The 25,104-nt window shown below is 23.8% G+C and overlaps 1 protein-coding gene across 3 annotated transcripts in view; it reads left to right on the plus strand.

Annotated features, from left to right (window-relative positions):
* Positions 1–25,104, plus strand: part of LOC126903522 (alkaline phosphatase-like) — a 111,994-nt gene that overhangs the window by 70,544 nt on the left and 16,346 nt on the right. For all 3 annotated transcript variants that reach the window (XM_050681696.1, XM_050681697.1, XM_050681698.1), the window contains 4 exons: positions 8,099–8,277; positions 16,425–16,632; positions 20,591–20,731; positions 22,522–22,716. In XM_050681696.1, coding sequence (XP_050537653.1) covers positions 8,099–8,277; positions 16,425–16,632; positions 20,591–20,731; positions 22,522–22,716 — 723 coding nt within the window. The remainder of the gene's footprint in view (positions 1–8,098; positions 8,278–16,424; positions 16,633–20,590; positions 20,732–22,521; positions 22,717–25,104) is intronic.

A 25,104-nucleotide genomic window follows, 5' to 3' on the forward strand; every position in this document is an offset into this window, starting at 1 on the left:
CAAGTTACAAAGTACAAATTCAGTGACTTATTAGCCATTATCTTATTAATTCATTACTACTTATATTTCTCCGGAAGTCTATTTGAATTTTTATTATTATATATATTATACTCTTTATTATTTTAGATAATAATAAAAAAACAAAATTTGTTTAGCATAACAAATAAACTTAATAAATGAACTATCCTGACGTGGTAGCATGTAAATGATCATTCGACAATTACTAAACCCTTTCCATTTCATGATAAGTTATATTCAACACATTTCGAACACATAAGGTGGACTATACAAATATACATAATAATGAAAGTTTGTAATTTGTCCAAAACCACATATGAGGCGTTTACTGTAACGGGTCCAATTTTGAACTGTCGCAGTTATTAATTATTACAATTACTATTGATAGTTGTTTCAGTATTTAAAATCTATTTATAAATAAATGAACAATACTGTTGAACATTAGCTAAGTAAAATTTGTATATAGAGACGTCTTTTATCGATTTTTTATTTAACATTTAATAAATAATTTAGTGAAAAATTGATTTGAGAGAAAGAAAATATGTTATTTGTGAATCCGATAAGATATTTAACAGTGAAACAATTGAGTAAAAAATTAAAATCAATCAAGGCTACTGTAAAATAAAAAATACAAAAATTTCAATAAAAATTACACTTTTATTTTCAAATATTATTATGAAAATATCTTAGTATACAATGGAATTTTATTTTGCCAATTAATATATTTATTAATTACATATATTAGCCTGAATTTTAAATATAACTAACATACAAACGCCAGTTTAATAATTGAAGATATATTATTACAAATAAATTAATCAATTTCCCAGTTTGCTTACAACGAAGTTAGAATTAATTTTGCTCTATCAAAAATGCATATGATACGCTCCTTTAATATTGCAATATCGAATTAACATTTAACGTTTTAAATTTTATTGAATTAACACATCACCTTCTATGTTGTTATGGTAAATAATTTCTGGTTTTGTTAATTTATTTAAATGTTTGTAATGTTGCTATCATAATACAATAAAATTTTCTAAGAAAGTCTCATAATTAAGGATAACCTTATAATAAGTATCATATATCATTTTTTGTGAATAATATTAAGTCAAACTTTATAGAAATTTCAAAGAAAACTTTGTTTATAGTAAAATTTAATATAAATTATTTATAAAAAGCTTTACATGCTTAACAGGTAAAAACTTTTACAACGTTCTAGACCGACAAAAAAATAAAAAATCCATTTTTCTTGTTAAAAAAACTCATTTTTAAATTACTTAGAGAAAAATGTACGTCACAACACGAAAAATATTAACGTCATCTAAGTTCCCCAAGCATCATCTAATCTATACTTTATATAAATATTATAAATTCACTAGTTAACCTTGTTCATCAAAATCTGTTTATATTAAGATAATACGCTAATTCTAATTTACCTTAAGGAAGGATATTATCATAAAAAGTTTGACTTAAATTTAATTATTTACATTTATCTAGAAACCTGTTTCTTGTAATAAATTCTTTTTAATTAAAATTTACACCAAATTAAATGAGCATCAATAATTAATGAATATTAAGTTGCAATGTAGTAAAATAAATTATACTATGGTTAAACTAATAAAAAGAAATACGAAAAATTACCTAAAATTACATTATACTGATACTTATAACCATGGACTGAAAATGAAATGAAAAGGGCGGGTTTAAATTTAAAACCCTTTACATGTACGGATTTAATCTTGACTAAAACCCATTTAAATTAATAAAAAAAAATAATAAGTTTTTAAGGTTTCTTGAAGACTTTTTTTTTTAATTTAAAATAAAGTTTAAAATTAAAGATATATTTGAAAGTATATGTTTAGCGTTAATGATTGTAAAAACAAGATGTCAAAAATATTTTACTCGAAAAATGACAAAAAATTCTAAAAATATTGCATATACATATTTTGGAAACAATGTTATCATCAACAGCTCTAAATGCATACTGACACACCAATCGAAAAATACTACCTTAACGAAGAGAACCACCAGATCTAATTGACAACTCATATAACCTTTGATCCAATAATCATTTCGTTTAAATATATTTTTTTAATAATTATTGTCTCCTTAGACTATGTTTTAAACATATTCTTTATTATTTATTTTAAGAAAGGGAGAAGATAAGAAATTATTTTATAAATTTTAATATATCCTTATTTTAGAACTTAAAAAAAAAAAAAGGTTTCTTATTTTTATCTTTCTTATTATTGATAATTAATAAAAAATTATGTTTAAAATATATTCTAAGAAATATAAAACATAGTTTAACAATTATATGAGTTGTTAGTTAGATCTGGTTCACTCTGTATACCCCTAAGTATGTTTACACAGAATTTCATATAGAATTGTCGGTATTCATAAATGATGACATCGACGTCAAATACATTACATGAATTTGAATTATTGTTGTAGTGGCGACATAAAGTTTCTTTATGGATATTCTTTTGGTTCGAATCGACACGTCACGACGATGAAAATATCCATGTGCGTATTTTTAGATAATAATGCATAGGAAATTACATTGTACAAAATGCATATTATTTGTCAATTTGAATTCTTGCAACACACGTATAATGTGATTTTTGAAATCCTTGTTTTTTCCCCTCGATTAATGCACTATCATATTCTGCACACATCGGTGTCATAATATATTTGTTTACAATATATAAGAAATTCATCGAAATTATAATGAAATAAATCTTGTTTAAATAAAAAAAATATAACCTATTTTATGCTCCATTTTTAAAATTTTAAAAATACGTAGTCAGGCTACTTATGTTTAATTTGCTATTCAGAACATCGATGTTGAAAAATTTTAACAAAAGGAACTAATTCTAGAATATTTACAATAATTTTATTAAAAAAAGTAAATGTATATTCGAATTAACAAAATTAACTAGATTTTTGTAATAACGTACACAAATCTATATCATAGAAAATTAGTGTGATAATTGAAGGTTTATACAATTATCAAATATGTCCACTTTTACCGAAGACAAAAAGAATGTTTGTTCTACAATAAAAACCCAGCTAAAAATATGAATTACTTTTTTGGTAAATCCATCGAAAATTGTCGGATAAAACAGTATAGTATTTAAAGAGTTCTACTGAACAAATAAAAATGAGAATTTTCAAAATCAGTGGACGTAACTGGTTATGGTATTAACGTGATCATTTGACCGTAAATGTCACTCTTGAATTAAAGACGTACGATTTTCAAAAAATTTTCTGAATGAAAGAACTCGGCGACGTTATTCAAGGAAATTATTCGTGAGATGAGAAAAAGTCTACGCGCGTAATTTTTAATAGGATATAATTTTTCTATGTGCATCTCAATTTCGTTTAAATTTGATGTTATTTGTTGTAGTTTTTACTAATAACACAGCATTTAAAGATTGTTTTTTAATGATTAAGTTTTCTTTCGTCTATCTGTTGTTTAGAATAATAATTAGTCGATTATAGTAAAGTATAATTGTTAATACACATAATATTTTGTAGTAATATTATTATTTTTTTAATTATTATTTAATTTACAAGTGGGACTAATTTTCTGGTAAACTGCTTTAGGAATTATATTTTTTCTACACAAAAAATTGTGCCCGGTATAGCCGAGTACATTTATCGAAATCAGTGGCCTGACTCTAAGGACAGCTCTGCAGGGCACTGGGTCTTGGGCAAAACTTAATATGTAAAGATTAGTTCACACACACCCTCATATTAATAAATTATATCAAATTAATACTATTAATATAATTATTAAAAATCATATTATTATTAATTCAATTACGAGTATCGAAAAAAATTTTTCTGATAACAAAATTAAATAGAATGTTCAGTAAATAAGGAAACGAGTCTCTATTGTTTTCATTGATCTTTTTAAATTCAAAATTTTTCATGAATTACAATTTTTCAAAATTTGACCTTTCTATGTAGTTTTATTATTTATCATACAATATTTTTATTTTATTGAATAAATATTTAAATATTATGAAAGGAAAGAATAATTATTAAGTTAATATAAATCAATATTTGTGGCGCTGTGTAGTGTTGTCAACTAAAACCGGTTTAATGTTATCACATTTATTATTTTGTAAGAGATAGCGTTAGTATGAATTTAATGGAAATTATCTATAAATTATACTAAAAAGTTAAGTTTAAATATAATAAAATGAAATCTCTGCTTAATAATTTTAATTAATATCAAGATAATACCTGTAGGGAATATTGGGGTAGATTTGAATTGATTAAATAAAACTAGTTGTAGTGATAAATTAAGTTGACGTAAAAAAAGATATCAAATGTTCGTTACTGTATAACAAAAATTCTGTATTTACGTGATAGAATAAGATAGAAACATATAAGAAGGAGTATAGGTGTAGCATCAATCGCGAATAAGGTGAGAGAAAATAGACTTAGATTTAATCATGTTATGAGAATAAAATAGTCAGAAACTGTAAGAACAGTTATAGAATTGAATGTTGAAGGAAGAAGAGGTAAAGGTGAACCAAAAATACCCAGCACAGTGGGAACGTAGCATAATTGAGTTCAGTATAGATGATATCTGACAGTTATATCTGATAGTTAAAATCACTATCATAAAAAATGCTTCGATGCAAATCTGTAGATAGTGTTTAATTTTTAAAAAATGGTAGATTATTCTAAAAGTAGCATTATCTCTTATTTCCTTATTTATATCCTGATTACAAGTTTTATGATTTATAAGTTTAATATATAAATAAATAATTATTATAGTAATTAAATATAGTATGAAGTTGATATTTAATAATTTAATATTGTAGTGTTTTACAGAAATCCTATTTTTTTTATTAATTCTGATGTCTATTTCACTATGAAAACAAAATAAAGTTCGACATTTTTTTTTCAACATATTTAAGTATCTTACATAATCTTTAATTTAAGATATATATAAAAGTGTCAGTAAATCCGGAACACTTTCAAAAATTAAGTTGAAAAAGTTCTACTGTCTATACGTATTTTTAAGTTTTTAACCACCCCTACATAAATGAAAATGGTCCGATTTAAAAAAAAACTATGTCGAATGAAAAAAGTATATAAATAGTATATATCATAAAAAATTGTACTGATCCCTACATTTTTCAAAAAGTTATAGAAATATAAAGTTAAAAATATAAAATTGAGAATTTTAACACGAAAATAGCATATGGTTGTCATTTTTACCATGAAGACAACATAAAGTCTGAATTTTTTTTTTTCATAATAAAGTACATTACATTAGCTTTAATTTAAGATATATATAAAAGTGTCAGTATTATTGGAAAACTTTCAAAAGTTAAATTTTTGTGAAAAAGTTGTTATTTTGAATACCCCTTTGTGGGTAGGTAACAAATCAAATTTATAAATAAAATATACAAAATGATAAGTAAATACCTCATGAATCTATAAAGAAAAAATTATATTGATTTGGTCATTTTTAAAAATGTTTTTTTTTAACAATAAAATATATTTCTATAAATTGAAACCTTTATATTAGGGACGTAAAAATATTATACATTTATACTTATAATAAGGTCGATTAACTACCCCATTTTATTATAATATAGAAGTATAATTTTATTGTAATAAACTAACTATTATTTATTACTATAGTTTAAAAAAAAATTTAAATGAGAAATGTTTTTTTACAATTTTATTTCATTTAAAACTTTTACTTCTATCTCAGTAATTTATATTATAAAGAATAACAATTTAATTATTAATAATTACTTTCGTCATTAAAGTAATAAATTTAAATCTTATATTAGTACTTTAATTAGTCACATCAAAGGATTTATAGAAGGTAAGTAGTAAAATCTGAGATACTTACGCAACCAAAAGCTCTATAATAACATTTTAAGGTATACATAAAGTCTATTTATTACTGGTACTTAAAAATGGCCGAGGCAAGATAAATGCACTGGGCTTTGAGCACGTTCTTTTTTGCTTCAAGAGTCATAGTATCTTACTATTCATAGTTATATATGTTATACCTATAAACCAATGATATATTTTTTCCAGTAATGTTATGATACAAAATTAGAGGTGGATCTAGGTAAAACTAAGCAAAATTCGATTTTTTTAATATTAATACATATAATTGTAGTTTTAATTAAATTTTTTTTTTTTTTTTTGATAAAAATAGCTATGTATAATTCTATTATTATTATTAGCGACTCGAATGTCATTAATTAGGATTTTTTTTCGTGAATTTCAAGTTATCAATTTAAAAAAAAATTGATTATGCTCTGACCAAATATTTAAAATCTGAACATAACAATTTTATCAGTTTATTTCTACAGTGATACTAACTATAGTTAGTTCATAACACTTATTAAAAATATCTAATAAAGCTTTTTTAAGAGTTATTTATATTATACGGTAATTTATTATTACACATTATTGTGTGAAAAACACTTAAATGAACCCCATCTCATTTCTAATAGTAATTTTATAAAACACATTTTTAATTAGAGGAATGTAGGACAAAACGTACACACTATAAGGTTTAATCGTCATAACTTATTGTATAATACAGTCAGAGTGAAAAAATTAACAACATTTAACCACAAATCTTATGCAGTTTAAATGATTAAAATTCTATTTTTAAGAATTAACGTAATAATAAATTATGAATTTTTTTAAAACTTATTCGTTTTGCCCCAATATGAAGCAAAATAAAATTAGAATGTAAAATACCACACTTATACTTTAATTATTCAATTTAATATAACTTATGTTACTAAAAATATTAAAAATAAATAATATTCAAATTCTTTAAAATTAAAAACAATTTTTATAGTGAGATAAAATTATAATCTATTTATAATTAAAATTCAGCAGAATTATTAGTCTTTAATGTAAATTTTAACATAGTATTGAGTACTATTCATTACTATAATTAATGATTTTTTAAAATAGTTAAACTACCCTTGAAGTCAATAATATTTCTATTTTAAATCTAATTTATTATTTGATAAAACTTGTAATTCTGATAACAGCAATTCTTAATCATTGGGGGAATATAAGTTATTTGATAATAATAAAAGAGATAATAATTTAAATGGGAAATATGAATTTTTATTTAAAAACATACATATAATAAAATATATTTAACACATTCTGATTTATATTTATAATTAGATATTTTTTTAAGCATAATTTTAATTTCATCTTAAATCTCAAAATACTATTATTAAATAAATAAGTTTATAATTACGCCTATAATGCAATAAAAAATTACATGAATATTCACTTAATTAGTTAGTATATATAATATATGCGATAAAAGTATCTAATTGTAAATTATAAAATAATTTTTACGTAGTTAAATTCAGTATACATTCTTATTTCTACCATTTAAATAGTTTTATTCAAATATCCAAAATAAAGTGAATAACTTAAGTTATTAATAGTAAACACTATTTGGATATTTAAGTTAAATGTTAAAAACTATAATTATATTTTCTTTTTGATAATTTATTAATTTCGATTGGCATTCAAGGAATTAAGAAGAACTTGATTTTAAAATCATTAAAAATATCTGTCAAATTTTAAATTGCTTATTATTCGTCACATCAGATGGCAAATGAATGTTATTGTGGTTATTTTAAATTGATGATCATGAATAAAAAATTTTCTCCGAAATAAAAATAATATCTTTTCTTTGTTAAACAAACATTAGAAGTTTACAAAATGTGTTTACACCAGATATGCACACAAAATCATTGGGATCAATTGTAGCATGTTATTGATTTTCTTGTAAATCTTGTTATTTTAAAAATGTATATTTTCCTAAGATATGCCATTTGTGAGTTTTCTTTTATAACTGAATAGAAAAAATGTGTAAATAAGATGAAAAACTGATTTAAACTTGAATTTTCATATTATACAGTTGTTTGATAAGTCGGTGAGAATAATTTTTAAACTAAAAATATTGTTATGAAAGTACACCATTTTAGGCGTACAAGAGTTTTGTATAAAATTCGATGATATAATATTTAAAATTTGTCTCTTTTAGGTAAATCTACTGGAATAGTGACCAATACACGCATTACTCATGCTACACCATCTGCGTTGTATGCCCATTCGCCCAGTCGATATTGGGAAGATGATGGTAAGGTGCCTATACCTTCACGAAAGTCATGTAAAGATATTGCTCGTCAACTAGTTGAAGATGACCCCGGGCGTCATATAAATGTAAGAAATAGAGAAATATAGATGAAAATTAATAAATAAAATTTATAACATAAGTTAAAAACTATATACATAATTACTGTGATAAATACCCACAATTACAACAAAATACTATTAATACAATTCTTTAGATTTATTTGATTAATTCCGTTGTATATTTGCTAGTATTAATACGAAATAATTTAAAATATATCTATACTTTTTTTATGAAAACCTCTCCATACGCACTATAGAATGTTAAAGTTTTTAAATTAAAAAATACTGTTCTCGTACTATAAAAAGGATGTATTCCTGTATATACGTATACACTCTGTTTACAATGTTAGATTTATTGACTATACGTGTACAATAGTATGAGTTTGGTGGTTCAGCTAATGATAAATAGCTCGCATTTATTATATAGAGAAAATATTGCACAACTCACTCATAAAAAAAAAAACGTATGAAAATATACTCAATCAAATTTTATTAAAGGTAACGGATTTTTATGATATTGTTATACCTATGAATATTTTTAAAGTCAAACAATAAAATAAAATGAAAATTTGGGAAAGTAATGATTTTTATTATACCCAAAGCTGATTACTATTGATATATTTATTTAATAATATTAAATTAGCTTCTATAAATCAGTTCAAAACCCTAGTTTTTAGTGGTAAATTTGTTACCATCAAATCTTGTTTTCTACCATAGGGCGTTTGTAAAATCATTTCCAATATTTGACCAATTAATCTTTTTTCTATGGTATTAACTTGTCAGTAATTAATAAAAAAAGGTCGTATATTATAAAGTGAAGGGTATTTCAAATTTTTTTTTGCTTTATTAACCAAAACTATTAACTATATTAAATTTTCTACTGAAATAAATATTTGAAAACTATTTTTCAGCGTCTCCACTTATTTTAAAAGTTACTTTATTGCTTGCTCATGAATGAGCTCCCTAATATCTAAAAATATATACAATTTACGTTCATAATTACCTTAATACGATACTATATTCAATCAATTTTAATGAAATTTTTCTAAATATTAACGATTTCATTATAATTCAATTAATTGTGCTGATAAAATTTTTTTTTTAACTTTTTTCAACAAAAAATTTAATTAAATACTGGAAAAAAATTGATTTAAAACGTACAAAAATCAGATATGTTGATTGCCGTTATACTTTATGTTCGTTGAATTCATTTTTTGGTTCATTAGATTTATGAAGTATAAGTTTTGGAATATTTATAAATTATACGAATACGATTTACTGAATATGTTATATTTTACGTAGTAAAGCATAACACACTTGATGCATTTTAAACGTTGTATAAACAATTGTGGGTACAACGGGTGAACGCATTTTAAAATATGTACCAGGTTTGTGTTCTGAAACTATTTTGCATTTTACTTAAATTCGCATCTACAATATGTAAACAAAGTTACTTCAACGAATTCGCGTAATTATAAATTTTATATTGACACGATAGATATATATGAGCCACTGTTTTAAAATTGTGATACAAACTTCATTGGGTACTTTTTGTTTACTTTAATATAGCTAATATTATTTTAACTCCCAAAGTAAAAATAATTAATTAAAAAGACCGCATTTGTATGTCATATATCATATATGTTAAGTATTCAAACATAAAGCATTTGTACTTATCACAATTAGATTGAACATAATTGTAGAAGAAATTTTTAATACAAACTCAATGCTGAATTCAACAACAATAAAATTATATATATAGTTAATTATATTAAAAGATTAACTAAAAATAAAAAATATTGTTAAATTTTAGTATTATTATTCTTTCAAGTATTATGGATACATAATATGTATATTATATATGTATTACATATAGTATAAGATAAATAAATACACGTAACAAAATTTTAAATGCCATTCAAATTTAATTTAGTTTCATTATTACAATTTCATCAATTGGTCAAAATAAGAAATTTTTAGACATAATCAAAAACACACGTACAAATTTTTTTTCTAGTTTATTGAAAACATCAATTGAAATAAATATTATATATTGATGCACAAAAATGTATTATTTTGCTTATATTTATTTTTACCTTGCCGAAATACTTGCCATTTAATGGGAACTAATTAATTAAAATTTATTTATTTAACCCACAAAATGTTTATTATATTTACATATTTTTCTCTTATAATTTCTAGATACTCATAAGTCAAAGTATATTAATTTTTCAATACTATTAAAAATGAATGCCTTCAAAAACAGTTTGGAAATTTTTAATTGTAACTTTATGATTAAGTTAAAACTCAATATAACATTTTATAATAATGCTAAATCAATTATGATAATGTACTAGCTTGTATTCAGAACCAAATAACTATTTTTTGTATGGAATTGTACAACTTGAGAACTTATTAAATGTACTATACATTATTAGTGATTCATTTCTCAATATTAAATGGCAATTCCTTTAAATTAGTGAGATTGTATTCAGTGAAAAAACTTATTTTTCGGTGATATACATAGATGTATACTTAAAGATCACTTACTTACCTCAATTTATGTTCAAAAATTGTATAAGTAAAGACAATTTTTTTTTTTTGATATATAAATATGATCATTAGATCTGAGGAAAATAATATGTTTTGTATGCATTTTTAAAGATTTTATACTATTCTACTAATAACGTTTTTTATACTATATATTGTTTCAAATTGAAAAAAGGTGTTTAATTTTACTTAATTGACGCCAACAACATAAATTTTATAAAAGTACATAATATGTATTACAAATATGTACAAGCAATAAAAATCTATTTATTTTTATTTTTTATTAATTTAATAATTGAAAAATGTTGAAGCTTTACATACCTTTAACCTAAGCCGTAAATCTAAAAGTCTTTACTAGTATGTGTAATTATAAAGGTACATACAAATGGTTTTCTGTATTATGTGTTTTTCACTTGCTGGACAAGTTGTCAGCACAAACAAATGAGACCTTTCTTATGTCTTCCTGCGAGTCAGAATACCAAAAATAGGTGACCGACATTCTTTTTTCTCACGTGCAATTACTCGTTAAAAATTGATTTTAATTACTTTTTGCTCAAATAATAACTTAACTTATTTAAAACATATATAAACTCTAGCTATCATAAACCATCTAGAAAATTAATTTTTCTAAAAGAAAAATTATTGTATTTAATAAATAAATATATAATAACCATTCCTTTTAAAATAAAAAGTTAACAATTTGTCATGCATATTATTAAAACATTTTAAATAATTTTTGTAGATCTAAATCAAAAATATAAAAGTAATAATTATATACTATTATTAAAATATTAAACAAAAGTAAAATTGAAATCATTTTGAAAGTTAAAATTAATAAATATTTATTAAACATATTAATAAAGGTATTAAAAACATCTTTAAAATATTACATAATGTCCTTATATTTATTCAAATCACAACACAAGTATGGAATTAAATCGAATCTATATTTGTGTTCAGCTTTAATGGTTTTACGTGATTTTTACCATCGAATATAATTTTCATAATACTTTTATCCTTTAACTCTTTTTACAAACTAAAATCAATGTGTAGTTTATCCTTAAAATATACAAGATATTCTCTATATGACATTTACTGTATAATTTTACAAAAAATTATGCAAAAATTTGGAATAATTATTTATTTTTTACCATTATTTTAGTGTCTTTTTTTAAACTATTAATTTAATAGATAATATAAAAGGATATATTTATGTAACGCAAATATATGTTCTATTATTTTTAAGAGTTAATAATCAAAATAATATTGTTTTTGATAATTTTTCTTATATCTAGTAAATTAGATCATCTACAACATCGAGTTTTTTACTAAATATTAAAAAAATAATTAAAGAAAAGAAAAATATTATTATATACATAAAAATATTAGGTCTCCTTTGTAACCTCAAATAAACTTAAACTTTAAACTAAAATAAAACGCACATGAAGTAAAACTATATCAATACCTTCTAAGCTTTGCATTAAGTCGCGAATTTTTATTGAAATTTCGTGAATTTTGGCTAAAATATAAATGATTCATATATTAAGAACTTTATTTTAAAATAGGTTAAAAAAAGTTAGATTTTCCAAAAATTGAGTTGAAAAAATAATTTTTTACATATGTGGATAGTCATTTTTAAAATCTTCCTGTACTAAGGTTTTCATTGTATTTTCATAAAAAGCATCCTAAAAAAACTTATTGTGTTTAGTATATTTTATTAAAATTTTATATGGGTGAATGTTTTAAAAAAAAAATTAATTCTCTAATTTTTAATTTTTTTTTTTGAAATTGCAATAACCTTACAAACTTCTAGAAAAATATGATATAGATCAACTTACTAATTACGATATACATTTTTTTAAAAACCTATATCAATTTGGTTCCTAGCTTTGTTTGTATTAACTATACAAAAATATTACTAATATATTATTTAAACATGAATTTTATTAAATAACTACTTGCCAACATAACCACCTGTTACACAGTTCCTACTTAAAATAGAGTTATAAAAAGTTTGGTCTATTTATGATTTTGTATTATTGTTCGACAATTTTTCGTTAAGTTTCAAAGTTAAAATTATAATTTCAAGTTTTGTTGTAATAAAGAATTGGCAATTGTGCCAAACTTTTCAGTACTAAGATGTGAATTAAAAACGTGACCTGTCTAACCGATTCGTATAAACAATTGAAAACACTCAAAAGTCCTGGGTCCTCAGTTTATAAGTATTTTTATTCACCAATCGTTCTTGAGCACAGTTCACAAGTCGTTCTGATTACTTTTGTATAAATCGGTGAACCAGCTGCATAGCATACCACCGGTAAAAAGACCTCATGGTGTTGTAGGTTATATTCGAATGTGGTACAAATATAAATGAATTGAATGTCAGTAGAGTCATATTAACCGTTTAGGTACAAAACGATGTTAACGTACATGAGTAAACTAGCCCTTAAGCATCATACTGTAAGCTACAAAACTGGGCAGGTTCTGCTAATTTATGTACAAACAACAAAAGGACAAGCTCCATTTCTCGTTTCAATAAAACTTAACAATAGGACAATAGCTAATATAACATACACAGAAGCACACAATTTGTCTGTTGAAACTGTGCGAAATAAACAACAAATGCGCACTACAATCATGTCAATAGACAAAATTTACAGGCTCGAGCTAACATTGTTGAGCACAAATAAAAAAAAACTAGGAAACATTTTTAACATGTTTTACCCAAAATATATTTTTGTATTTGTGGAATATCCATTAAACGAGTGTTGACATTGAAGAGCACTGAGCCATTTCTCGGGTACCTCGGTTATTGGACCGTTAACAAAAATGAACATAACATGATTAATAATACAACGAACAAAACCATTTATTGTTTAAACAGTAAACAGAGTTCTTCGCATTTTACAATAAATCTGTCACGTGTACAATAACTAAACAGCTAATAATGACCTCCTCTAAAATAAAATAATAAAATAAATTTGGAATGTAATAAAAGATAATGCATAATAGAAGCTTATCAAATTACAATATTTCTGAAAAATGTTTAAATTATGTATTATTGAAATGATTTTACTAGCTTTACAATATCACTTAATGCATAATTTTAAAAACAATTAACTAATTAAAAAAATAATTTGATTTATGTTTATAATAAGTCATATTTAAACAGAAATAAATCGATGACAAAAATTATTATTTAATTATTATTTATTTATTATTAAATTATTCAATTATTTTAAGGAAAATTTTATTTGTATATTTTCTAATCGATGGATTATTTCAAAATTCTGTGCATTTATAAATATTTGTCAATTAGGGTCTTGTTTTCAAAAAATTCAGAAACCACATGGGAAAAATGATTAAAGACAAAAAAAAACCTTATTAATGTAAATAAGTTATTTTTAAAAATTAAATTGAGGAAAGTTAAATACACGTGGGATTTAATGTATTTGGAGCGGAAAAGTTTTCTAACAACGAAATTATTCCATTGTGTGGAAAAGACCTTTAACTATTGATGATTTTTCCAAGCCAAAGAAATCGATAAGGTTCCGAACAAATGAGCAACGTTTTTAATGGCAATGTCTGTCGCTAATATGTTGCTAAAGTTTACACCTCCGTTTAATAGCAAAGATAATCGTTGAAATAGCTATTCTTTGGAAACTGTTAGCACTATACTTTCGGTGTATTGCATTCGATTAAAATGGGAACGTATAATCCACGTTACAAGTTTACGTGATTGATTGTAATAAAATAAAAAAAAAAACGAAAGCGTTAAATGTTTACACAATTTAACTGCAATACATCGTTTTTCTTATTTATTCAATTTATTTATAAATTGTCAAAGCCTGTTCTGACAAATTCTATAACTTTTGATCCACAGTTTTAGACTACATTAAAAGCATATATTTTATTGTAATATCTTTGATAACAAATTTTTTTTTTCGTAATTTTAAAAATAACTATATATTAAAATCTACGTTTGATGGGTCTATAATAATTTTAGGATAAATATTTTTTGATGTACAAGTTAATGTACAATATACAGAGTGATTAAAATCTGGTAAGACACTCATTTTCTCAGAAAATATTGAGAATTTTAAATTTTATTATAGAGAAAAAATATCAAGTTCAAAAAAGTCTACAATAATATGTAGTCAAACCATTATTTTTTTCGTCCCTTCAAGGATAAAAACCCTTATTTATAATTTTCTTAAATAGAAACCCTTATTTTAAATTTTATAATATGATAGAAAAAAAAAATACAAACAATTTTGTTCTTATAATTTTTTTTATCCGATAACCGTTCGTCCGTTACAGCTTGTTAAAGTTAAGTGATTTTAGGCCAAATTTCTATTGTCATTTTACTGTATTAAATACAGAAGTCATTATTTTTATTTGCTGTTGCATAAGCCAAATTTTATTGATCAAGTTATGACAGGTAAATTAGCTATAAAAATGTACTAAGCACTAAATGAGTGATACGATAATAGATTCAAACTGGGTTTTGGGTGTATTATTAATAGCTAAGTCTATGGTTTTGTAAGACTGAAGGATCTAACAAAAATAACGGTTGCACTGCCACCAATATTATGAAACGAAATAAATGACAATATTTTTTCTGGAAGTCAAAATCTTTAAAGAATTATAAAACGTAAACGGTTGTTGTTCGGATAAAAAAAAGTATAAGAACAAAATTGTTTGTAATTTTTTTTTTCTATCATATTATCAAATCAAAAATAATGGTTCCCATATAAAAAAAATTATAAATAAACATTTGTATCCCTGAAGGGATGAAAAAAAATTTATTTAACTTCATTTTATTGTAGAGATTTACAAACTTAATAATATTTCTTTTTACAAAAATTTTAAATTCTCTATAGTTTCTGTATATATAGTTAAAACGGGCGTATTGCACGTACGCTATGGTGTAACTCGATAGGATACAAATTGTATCGCAGTTCGGCTGTACTCACTTGCGTTTCACACCCTACTCTATGTATTTAGATGTTTGTAACTCAATAAATACTTATTCTAAAGTTATTATACACTCGTTTTTTGAGAACATAAAGAAAATAGCTATTTTAAAATTTTGAAAAATAAAAAAATAATGTATTTATTTTTTCTTATTAAAAACAAATAATAAAATATATAGCTTTAACAATGTCAAAAACTTTTAAAATGATTTAAAAAAAAAAGACTAAAATGAAATAGACAAAATTCAATGTATTGATTAACGTATTATATTAAATAATATAATAATCAAAGTGTATTAAAAACTAATTTTATGAATGTGTTAAAGCTTTCGTGGATTATCGTATTGCTTGAAATGTTTACGGATGTATCCACATTTACTGTTACGAGCTGACGTTTTGGACTCGTTGCAGAGTCAATCTTCGGAGCGATAGTAACAGACTCGCGGTTGTAACAATACTGTCGGCTTAGCATGTTTACAGTATGTTTTTATATCAGTTGATAACTGATAACGTCAGTGTTGTTTATCTAATAAAGATAAACAACACTGACGTTAACGTGAAAACTGAAACTGACAACGTGGATACATCTGTAAACATTTCAAGCAAAACTAATTTTATGTTTTCATTATTACTTCTACGTATTTTCAGGTATTATTGGGTGGTGGGCGGAGACATTGGCTACCAAAAGTAGCGCAAGATCCAGAGCAGCCCACTGATGAAGGCAGACGTCTTGATGGGCGCAATCTCATTGACGACTGGATTAGAGACAAAAAAAAACGAAACATCAAAGCTGAGTATGTATGGAATAAAGGTCAACTGGACAAAATCGTTCCTAAAAACGTGGATCATTTACTCGGTAAATTTATTTTTATACATTACTTTGTAACCCCAAATGACATTTAATGTATAACGCGTAAAATATACTGTACGAATTGATCTGCAAATATTTTTTAAATATAGATAAGGGTTCATTAAAAGTATGAAAAAAATAATTACACGTTTTTCCTATTTAAATAAACTTCTAATTTATTTTAACTGTATCTTTGAATAACGCAAAGAAAGGATTATGATTAATAGCAATGGGCTACACTGTGTCTGAATTAAAGTAAATTTTAATCTTATTAATAATAACTAAATTACCTAAGTTCTATTGGGAAATTGGTTTCACCCACGCGATGCAACTCTAGGGCCCGTAATTATACAACAAAATGAGCCTCAATAACTAAACAAACCTAGGGAAATAAACTAAAAAATATTTATAAATGTAATCTAAATTTGATGAATGGTAGTTATCCGTATCAAAATTAGCGCAATACGGCGCAACCTGAATTGAACAACGCAAGAATAAAATTATTGTTGGACCTACTACGGAGCAAAGCTAAAAAATAGGATAAAAAAAGACAGTAAACAAAAAAAATACGTGTTGAATTTCAAACACAGGTCACACACATCTCTTAACCTTGAATTTTTTATACAACAGGCGATCAAGAATGACAAAACTGGTGGCTTGTGCAGAGGTGTTACCATCTCACTTCAGATATGCCGCCGAACAATTTAAATTTAAAACAAGCGCGTGACCCCAAAAACCATAATTATTTCGTTTTGCATAAGATTATTATTATTATTTTAACTGTAATTATTTATAATTTCATATTTTTCAACTCTTTATTAATATACTCCAACTACATGAAAAATGTTTATAAATCTTAAACATCTTTTGTTGCAAAAAATATTCTCAGTATAAGTTAACACGTCAACATTTATTTTTATTAAGAACATAAGTCTGTAAACACGAAACATCTGGTTCTTTATAGCATTTTAGACAAAATGCAAAAAAAATTAATAAAATTTTTTTATATTTTTACAAAAGTTTACCTGTAAGTAAAAAAGACTAACAAGTAGACTTCTTTGTCATACTAAATAAGATTACGTTTGAACTGCTGAAATTTACATGATAAATAACATCATTATTAATCTTATTAACTGTAAGAGTCGAATATAAGAAAGTATAGAGTAATAAATTTTGGACATAAATAATACATTTAGTTCACTTCAATTGCATAAATCTTGAAATCATTTTTTGAATCCACAATACCGACTAAAGCCATTAATGAGTAAAAACAAACAATTCACCTAGTCTATTTGAAGGCAAAATACTAAAAGCTTACAAATATTTTATTAAGCTCAAATATCTGTTTTCATTAAAATTTATAAGATGAAATAAAAAATTATCTTTTGTACTTTTAGAGAAAACCTGTAAAATTCAAATGAAGTTAATTTTTCGGGATTCTTGTATATATATAAATATACAGGATAACTCTTTTAACATTAGCCAATAGATTTTTCTTAAAACAATTATAATGTTAAGAAAATTACCTTTTATATTTTTCAGTTTATTCCTTATACTTTATAAGAATGCCAAATTGATTATTTTAAAGTAAACTAATATTTAAATAATTTATAAACTAGAAAGTAATCTAGTTTTGACCAAATATTTCGGAAGGTATTACTATTTTAAAATATGAACTTGAAGTGAAACTCGGGTATGATAATATTTATTTCGAGGTCGCACCCCTCCATCCATCTTAATATAAAAATGTTAATAATTTTCTTAGTACTAGTCCATAAGTAATTATAGATCAATCATTTTCATTTTTGTTAACTAGTTAAGTATTAATTTTTTTATTAAATAAATATTGAAACCCTTATAATGTATCAAGGATGAACTAAAAATATACCTTAAAGTTGACAAATCAAAAAATATATTTTAATTAAAAAAACCAAAAATAACTTTCAAAAAGTAACATTGATTATAAAATGATTGTTTTTAAATAAATTATAAATTATTATTTTAAGAGAAATTGAGTGGCTAATGTTAAAAGAATCATCCTGTATATGTTTAAGCTTTTGGTACAGCCTTATTCCTAAGAGATTCGTTTATCGTTAGTAATAATTTATAAAAAATATTTTTCAAATGATTCGAGAAAAAAGGCTTTTTTTTTTGTTTAATATAAACGTTTCTCTTAAATGAATGGTAAAAATATATAATATTTTAATTGGTTTCATCAATAATTTAAAATATCAAACACAATTTAAGAATATTTACAAAAAGGTTTGACATATTTTTAGTAGTCTTACAAGATCTTTATGCTCAATGCATATTTATTCATGTCGTTACAATTTTTCAATGAGCATTACATAATCTTCATATGGTGTACAAAAAAATACCCAAGAAGAAAATAAATATGCGACAAGTTGAAGTAGATAGGATTTACTTAATTGACATAGAAATAAATAACATTTTACTCATACCTGTCATGTCATTCAATGCATATAGCCTTTAAGCTTTTCTATTTTATAATAGTTACTTTATCATCCGTAAAACATTTAAATATTGTATTCAAAAATTTAGTTCGCAGTAATTTAATCAAACTATTTATTTTTAATACTGAAACATTCTTTTTTTTATAAAAATACTTTTGGTATATAAATATATGAAAACATTAAATAAAAAAGCAGAGTGTATTTTAATAAATTTTACTCGGTGGTATTATCGCAAAACATTAAACAAAAGTCACTTAACCGGCAGTAAAGTAAGCAAAGTGATACTTATAGAACCCTAAAATTTTAAAGTCTCTTAAGGCTTTTTACTAAGCTTTCAATGAAATTTTTCTTAATTTATATATTACTCATAACTTCATTGTAATTATAATAATGATGATGATGTTCTTCTTCTTTTTATTCCTCGCCTTTATCCCAACTTATTGACTTCGGCCACCCTTATCCTAAGCTTCCACTTGACACGATCTCCCACATCATCCACACACATATCAGCAGTCCTTATATCGTATTCAAAAGTACTCCTCCATCTCTATTTTGGTTTACCTCTACCCCTTCTTCCTTCAACATTAATTTCTATATCTGTTCTTACAGCTTCCGATTCCCTTCTCCTCAAACATGATCAAATCATCTAGGTCTATTTTCTTTCACCTTATCCACGATTGACGCTACACCTATACTCCATCTCATATTTTCATTCTTTATCTTATCTTCTCTAGTCAGTCCACTCATCTATTTAATTTATTATAATGACGATGTTATGAGTAAATATTTAATAACCTATTGTTCATCAACTTTATTGAAAACTTTTTTTCAAACTACGTAATTTTAGTGGTTTCTTTATCTATTAGCTTTTGAGTCTTTTTAAGTTATTATATCAAATAATTATTTAAGGCATTATTTTTAAAAATTTGCTTTCATTATCGTGCTTATATTTTACTGAGGTTTCTTAGTATAATTTTTAAATACTGTAATAATAATAACAGTAATTATAAAACCAGAAGTTATTTAATTAAACTTGGTATATCTATTAACTACTAGTAACAGTAATTTTTTACAAGAAATAAATAATTCCATCAATTTTATACATAATATAATGTTCTCTGCCTGAAGAATTTAAAGTAAAAACGAGTAAAACGGTCATTAATTGTTTAATAGGATAGTATTATGATTTGTAAGATATATACATATCTAATTACATTATTATAGTTACTTTGATAATTTTAAACTTTTTGTAGAAATATTATGAGTACGAGTACTTTTTGAAATAGGAATTATTATTTGTATTTTTCATTAGTAATCTTGGACAAAAACTTTTGGAAACGGTTCAAAAACAGACGAAAATTGTGGCAAAACCGGTGTATCGTGACGGTTTGTGGTTGGACAAAAGCCCAAATATCGATTGTTGAAATATTTAATGTTCATGTTAAGAATCGCTGAGTAAAGTAAAATAAAATGCATTTTGTGTAATTCAGGTTTGTTCGCGTATTCTCATATGGATTTTGAAGTTGATAGAGACAAAGGTCAAAATGGTGATCCACCACTTCATGAAATGGCAATTAAAGCCTTGTCTATTCTTCAAAAGAACATCAAAGGATATTTCTTATTTATTGAAAGTAAGTCAAGTAACATAAAATAAATCATTATCATAAACAAGTTATTTGTTTTTACATACAAAAAAATGTGATTCAAATTTCATTAAATTAATAATAATTTTATTACTTATTGGATAATTTTTTCTTATATACACATAATATTGATTTTCTAACTATTGTTTATTAATGGGCAATGGTACTAAATTTGTTAGTAATATTATTTCCCAATATTTAAGCATTGAATATGTTATTCTACCAAAAATCATTTACGTTTTACTTCTCTTGTTTTAGTCTTAAATAAGCAAAATAATAAGTAAGGAATTAAATAACCCACAAAAATCATATCGAAATGATTTATTTTTTATATAAATATATTCCAGATTCTTTGATCTCGTACCTTAAGGCTGACACAAATATATGATGTTTAGTTAAAAAAATTATGAAATCATTATATACAAATCTTTATATAATGAAATTCGCGTGTATAATTAGAAATATTGATAAATTATAAAAATAAAATATTTAGAAAAGTTCTAGAAATTATAGTATAAATGAAGATTAATTTTTAATTAGTTTTTAAACGTGTTTTCCGAATTAAACTTTGTACAAGTAAAAATATAATTGAAATTGAAATTCATAACGTTTCAAAAATTTAAAGAAATTTTATCTAGAATAAATTAATATCTAGAAATTAAAAATATGACTTTGATTGAAATAATATATTATAGCACTAAAATGTTTTTTTGAAATTTAAAAGCATAAATATTTGAGTATTTGGTTTTAATAGTTGAAAAATTATATTATTAATTTACATAATTTTTCTAACAAATTATGTTTCTCATTATTACTACTACTATATAAAATTGTAACACAACTGTTTTATAAACTACAAAGTGTTGATAAGAAGATGTTGTATTTACCATGCTCTGTTATTTTTTTTGACAGTCCATGAAACTCTTTGTTCTCACTAGACAGATTTTGCTAATCTGTACGTAATAAGAACATGCATTTTATCTAAATAAACTATCATCTTCAAAAAATTAAAAACCTTCTCATTTTTAGAAATTTAAAAAAAAATCTTAAAATGTTTTAAATAATAATTTTATTCTCATAACAAATATCATAAATTACTATAAGAACCGTATTTAGTATAATTCCATTACAATTTTAGTAATAATATATAGCATAAAAATACAAATAAATAAATAACAGATTATCAACTTATGTACGAGGATGCTCTTTTTTGGGGGATGTAATATTCACTGAGCACTCTTCTAAAAATTTATTACTGGAACTAATAATTATTCATATTCATTATTTAAGTAACATTGTCTGTAAATTCATAATATAAAATAAATTTCTCATACAAAAATTTTTTGAATAATACATTCCACTTTATTATATATAAATGCAGAAAAATCATTACTATTTTTTTTTTTAATTTGCTATTTATCCATATATTGTAAAAACTTTTTTGGTTATACTAGAAAGACAAGCTTCTCTTATAGGATGTAAAACAATAAACACTAATATGATATAAAATGACATTTTTTCCGGTCTTGGTTGTGTAGAAGGCCAAAAAAGTTTTCAGGAGGAAACAATAAAATTTTACTATTGGTATTTTATTACTCACTACACTTTGTTTGCGTTTATTTTAACAAATAATAATTTCAAAATTTAAACAATATCTTTCGAATTTCTATCTTGAGATGATATATATTATCATTCATTTATACATTTATATATTATAAATCAAATATAAATACTCAAATAAAATATTTTGTTTTAATTTTTATTAATAATTTTTTTAGGCGGGCGTATCGATCATGCTCATCATTATAATAACCCTTACAGAGCTCTAGAGGAAACTCTTATATTAGAATCTACTTTGGAAGCGATCATGGCAAAGGTAGATTTATCTGAAACACTAATTGTCGTCACTGCTGACCATTCACATGTAATGACTTTGGGAGGTCTAGCTACTCCTCGAGGAAGTGATATTTTGGGTAACTTGAAACAAATTATACTATAATTTAGAAATAGAAAAAACAATGACTTACTTATAATATAATTCTGAAGTAAAACTTTAATAAAAACAAGTTAACCATTTTCTTAATAACATTCGAAAATTATTTTATGGATTAAATATAAATATTTTATTGTTTGCTGATGATGCCAAAATATTTACAGTTATCAACTCAATGAGTGATTGTATTAAATTACAGTTAAACATTGAAAAACTATATGATTGGAGTGTTACAAATGAATTACCTCTGAACTTAAGCAAATGTAGAGTTATATCATTTTCCCGTAAAAAAGATCCCATTTTCTTTAACTATAGTTTGTGTAATTCCAGTTTAACTAGGGTTGATTTCATAAGTGATTTGGGAATAATTTTTGAGGATAATCTTTCCTTTACTAGACATATAAATTTGTCAGTCAGTAATGCTTTTAAGAGTTTGGGTTTTCTTAATAGAAATACTAAACATTTTAAAAACATAAATACTTTAAAATTGTTAAATTTTTCTCTTGTCAGATCAAAGCTTGAGTTTGGTTCTTTAGTTTGGTCCCCTAATTATGCTGTTTACATTAATTTATTAGAAAACGTCCAATACAAGTATACGAAATCTATCTGTTTTAAATTGAATATTAGTCTTTCTAGGGATTCATATTATTTACATTCTACTCAGTTAGGTATTTCATCTTGTGAACTTAGAAGAAGAGTTAGTGATCTTATGTTTTTATATGACTTACTAAATGGTTATGTAGATTGCCCAGAGTTACTTTCAATGGTTGGCTTTAGAACTAGTCAAATAAACCTTAGAGTTATTAAACTGTTTCATGTTCCTTTCTGTACCACTAATTATAGCTCAGCATCATATTTTCCTCGAGTCCTATTGTTAGCTAATAAAATTCTAAACATTGTTGATTTTTTCTATATGTCTCGTGATATCTTCAAATTGAATATTTATAATGCATTATCTAATTGTGTATTGTAATTTGTTTATATCTAATTGTTTATTATTAATCTGATAGTATTTAGTTAAAATTGTATTTTTTCATTTAATTTATGTTAAACTAAGAAATTATTGTATTTATTCTATCGCATTATGTTAAAGGGGTTTTTTTTTTTACCCGTTTATAATTTAAAAATAAAAATAAATAAAGAATTAAAAAAGAATTGATCTAAAAATTTTCAATTTAAATGGATAGTTTTGATAAATATTAGTATGACTGTAGTTTTATTTGTTATTCATCTATTATTTGGTTCGTATTTATATTACAATTATTTAGTTTAAAAAATATTATTTCTATAAAAATATATAAAGTTTTTTTAAAAAACTAAAACTTACTTTATATTTACATTTTTAAAATTTGTATTAAATCTATAAAACTCTGATTGTTGTATTATTCATCGCAATAAGGCGTAAGAACTTAGTAATTTAACTTTTCAAATGACCATCATTTTGTTTATTTGTCTTTCAATAAAAAAATATTAGTAAGTATATCATTTTTAGAATAAATATGATTTATAAATACTTTCGGAGAAAAAATATTTTTCCTGTTATATTTAAAACTTACGGCACTTTAAATTATAAAAAGGTATGACATAATTCTACAAAATAGAAAATATAGAAAGGCTAAATTTATTTTACCCTATAAATATTACATATTGACACCATCTGTTCGAGGGTCAAAGTTTTCATCGGAAATACCCCTTTAGTTTTAGGAATGCTCTTAGAAATCTTTTCTATGTATTTTTAAATGCTCTATTGTCAACTTCTTCCCAAATATCTGAAGTGACTATACATAAATTGATAGTAAGGAAAAATATATTTCAACGAAAAAAGTTTATAACTGCTTATTATAAGTATAACATTCTATAAAATTTTTATAATTCTCGCACGTCCAAAATTTATGGTGCACTTTCCTAAACAAGTAATATTAACGAATATAAAAATATTTTCTATAAAATCGAATATATATAGTTTAATTAACTAAGATAAAAAATAACTAATTCCCAATTGAATAGTAAATTTCTTAGACTCACTCTTATTTTTAGAACAATTCGTCGAACTCGTTAATAACATGAATGCACTTATAGTAATGGAAATAATTTTGTGAATCCATAACTCCCCACACCATTGACTAAGACAAGCGGGGGCCAATCCGCCCCTCCAGATGGCAAGGAGTAACTATGACTCCTTTAAAGTAAATAACATAACAAGAACTTTTTTCGGGGTTAGAAAAAAATATGTAAATATATATTTTAAATTATTCAGAATAAATCACCTTATGTATAGGATAAATTGAAAAAGATAAGTAAAAAAATCACAAGTGAACAGAAAAAAAAACGAAAAACTAAAAAGAAAAAGAGTGACAAGAAAAAATAC

This window comes from Daktulosphaira vitifoliae, unplaced genomic scaffold (genome assembly GCF_025091365.1).
Source record: "Daktulosphaira vitifoliae isolate Bord-2020 unplaced genomic scaffold, ASM2509136v1 Scaffold_4, whole genome shotgun sequence".
Classification (NCBI taxonomy): Eukaryota; Metazoa; Arthropoda; class Insecta; order Hemiptera; family Phylloxeridae; genus Daktulosphaira; species Daktulosphaira vitifoliae.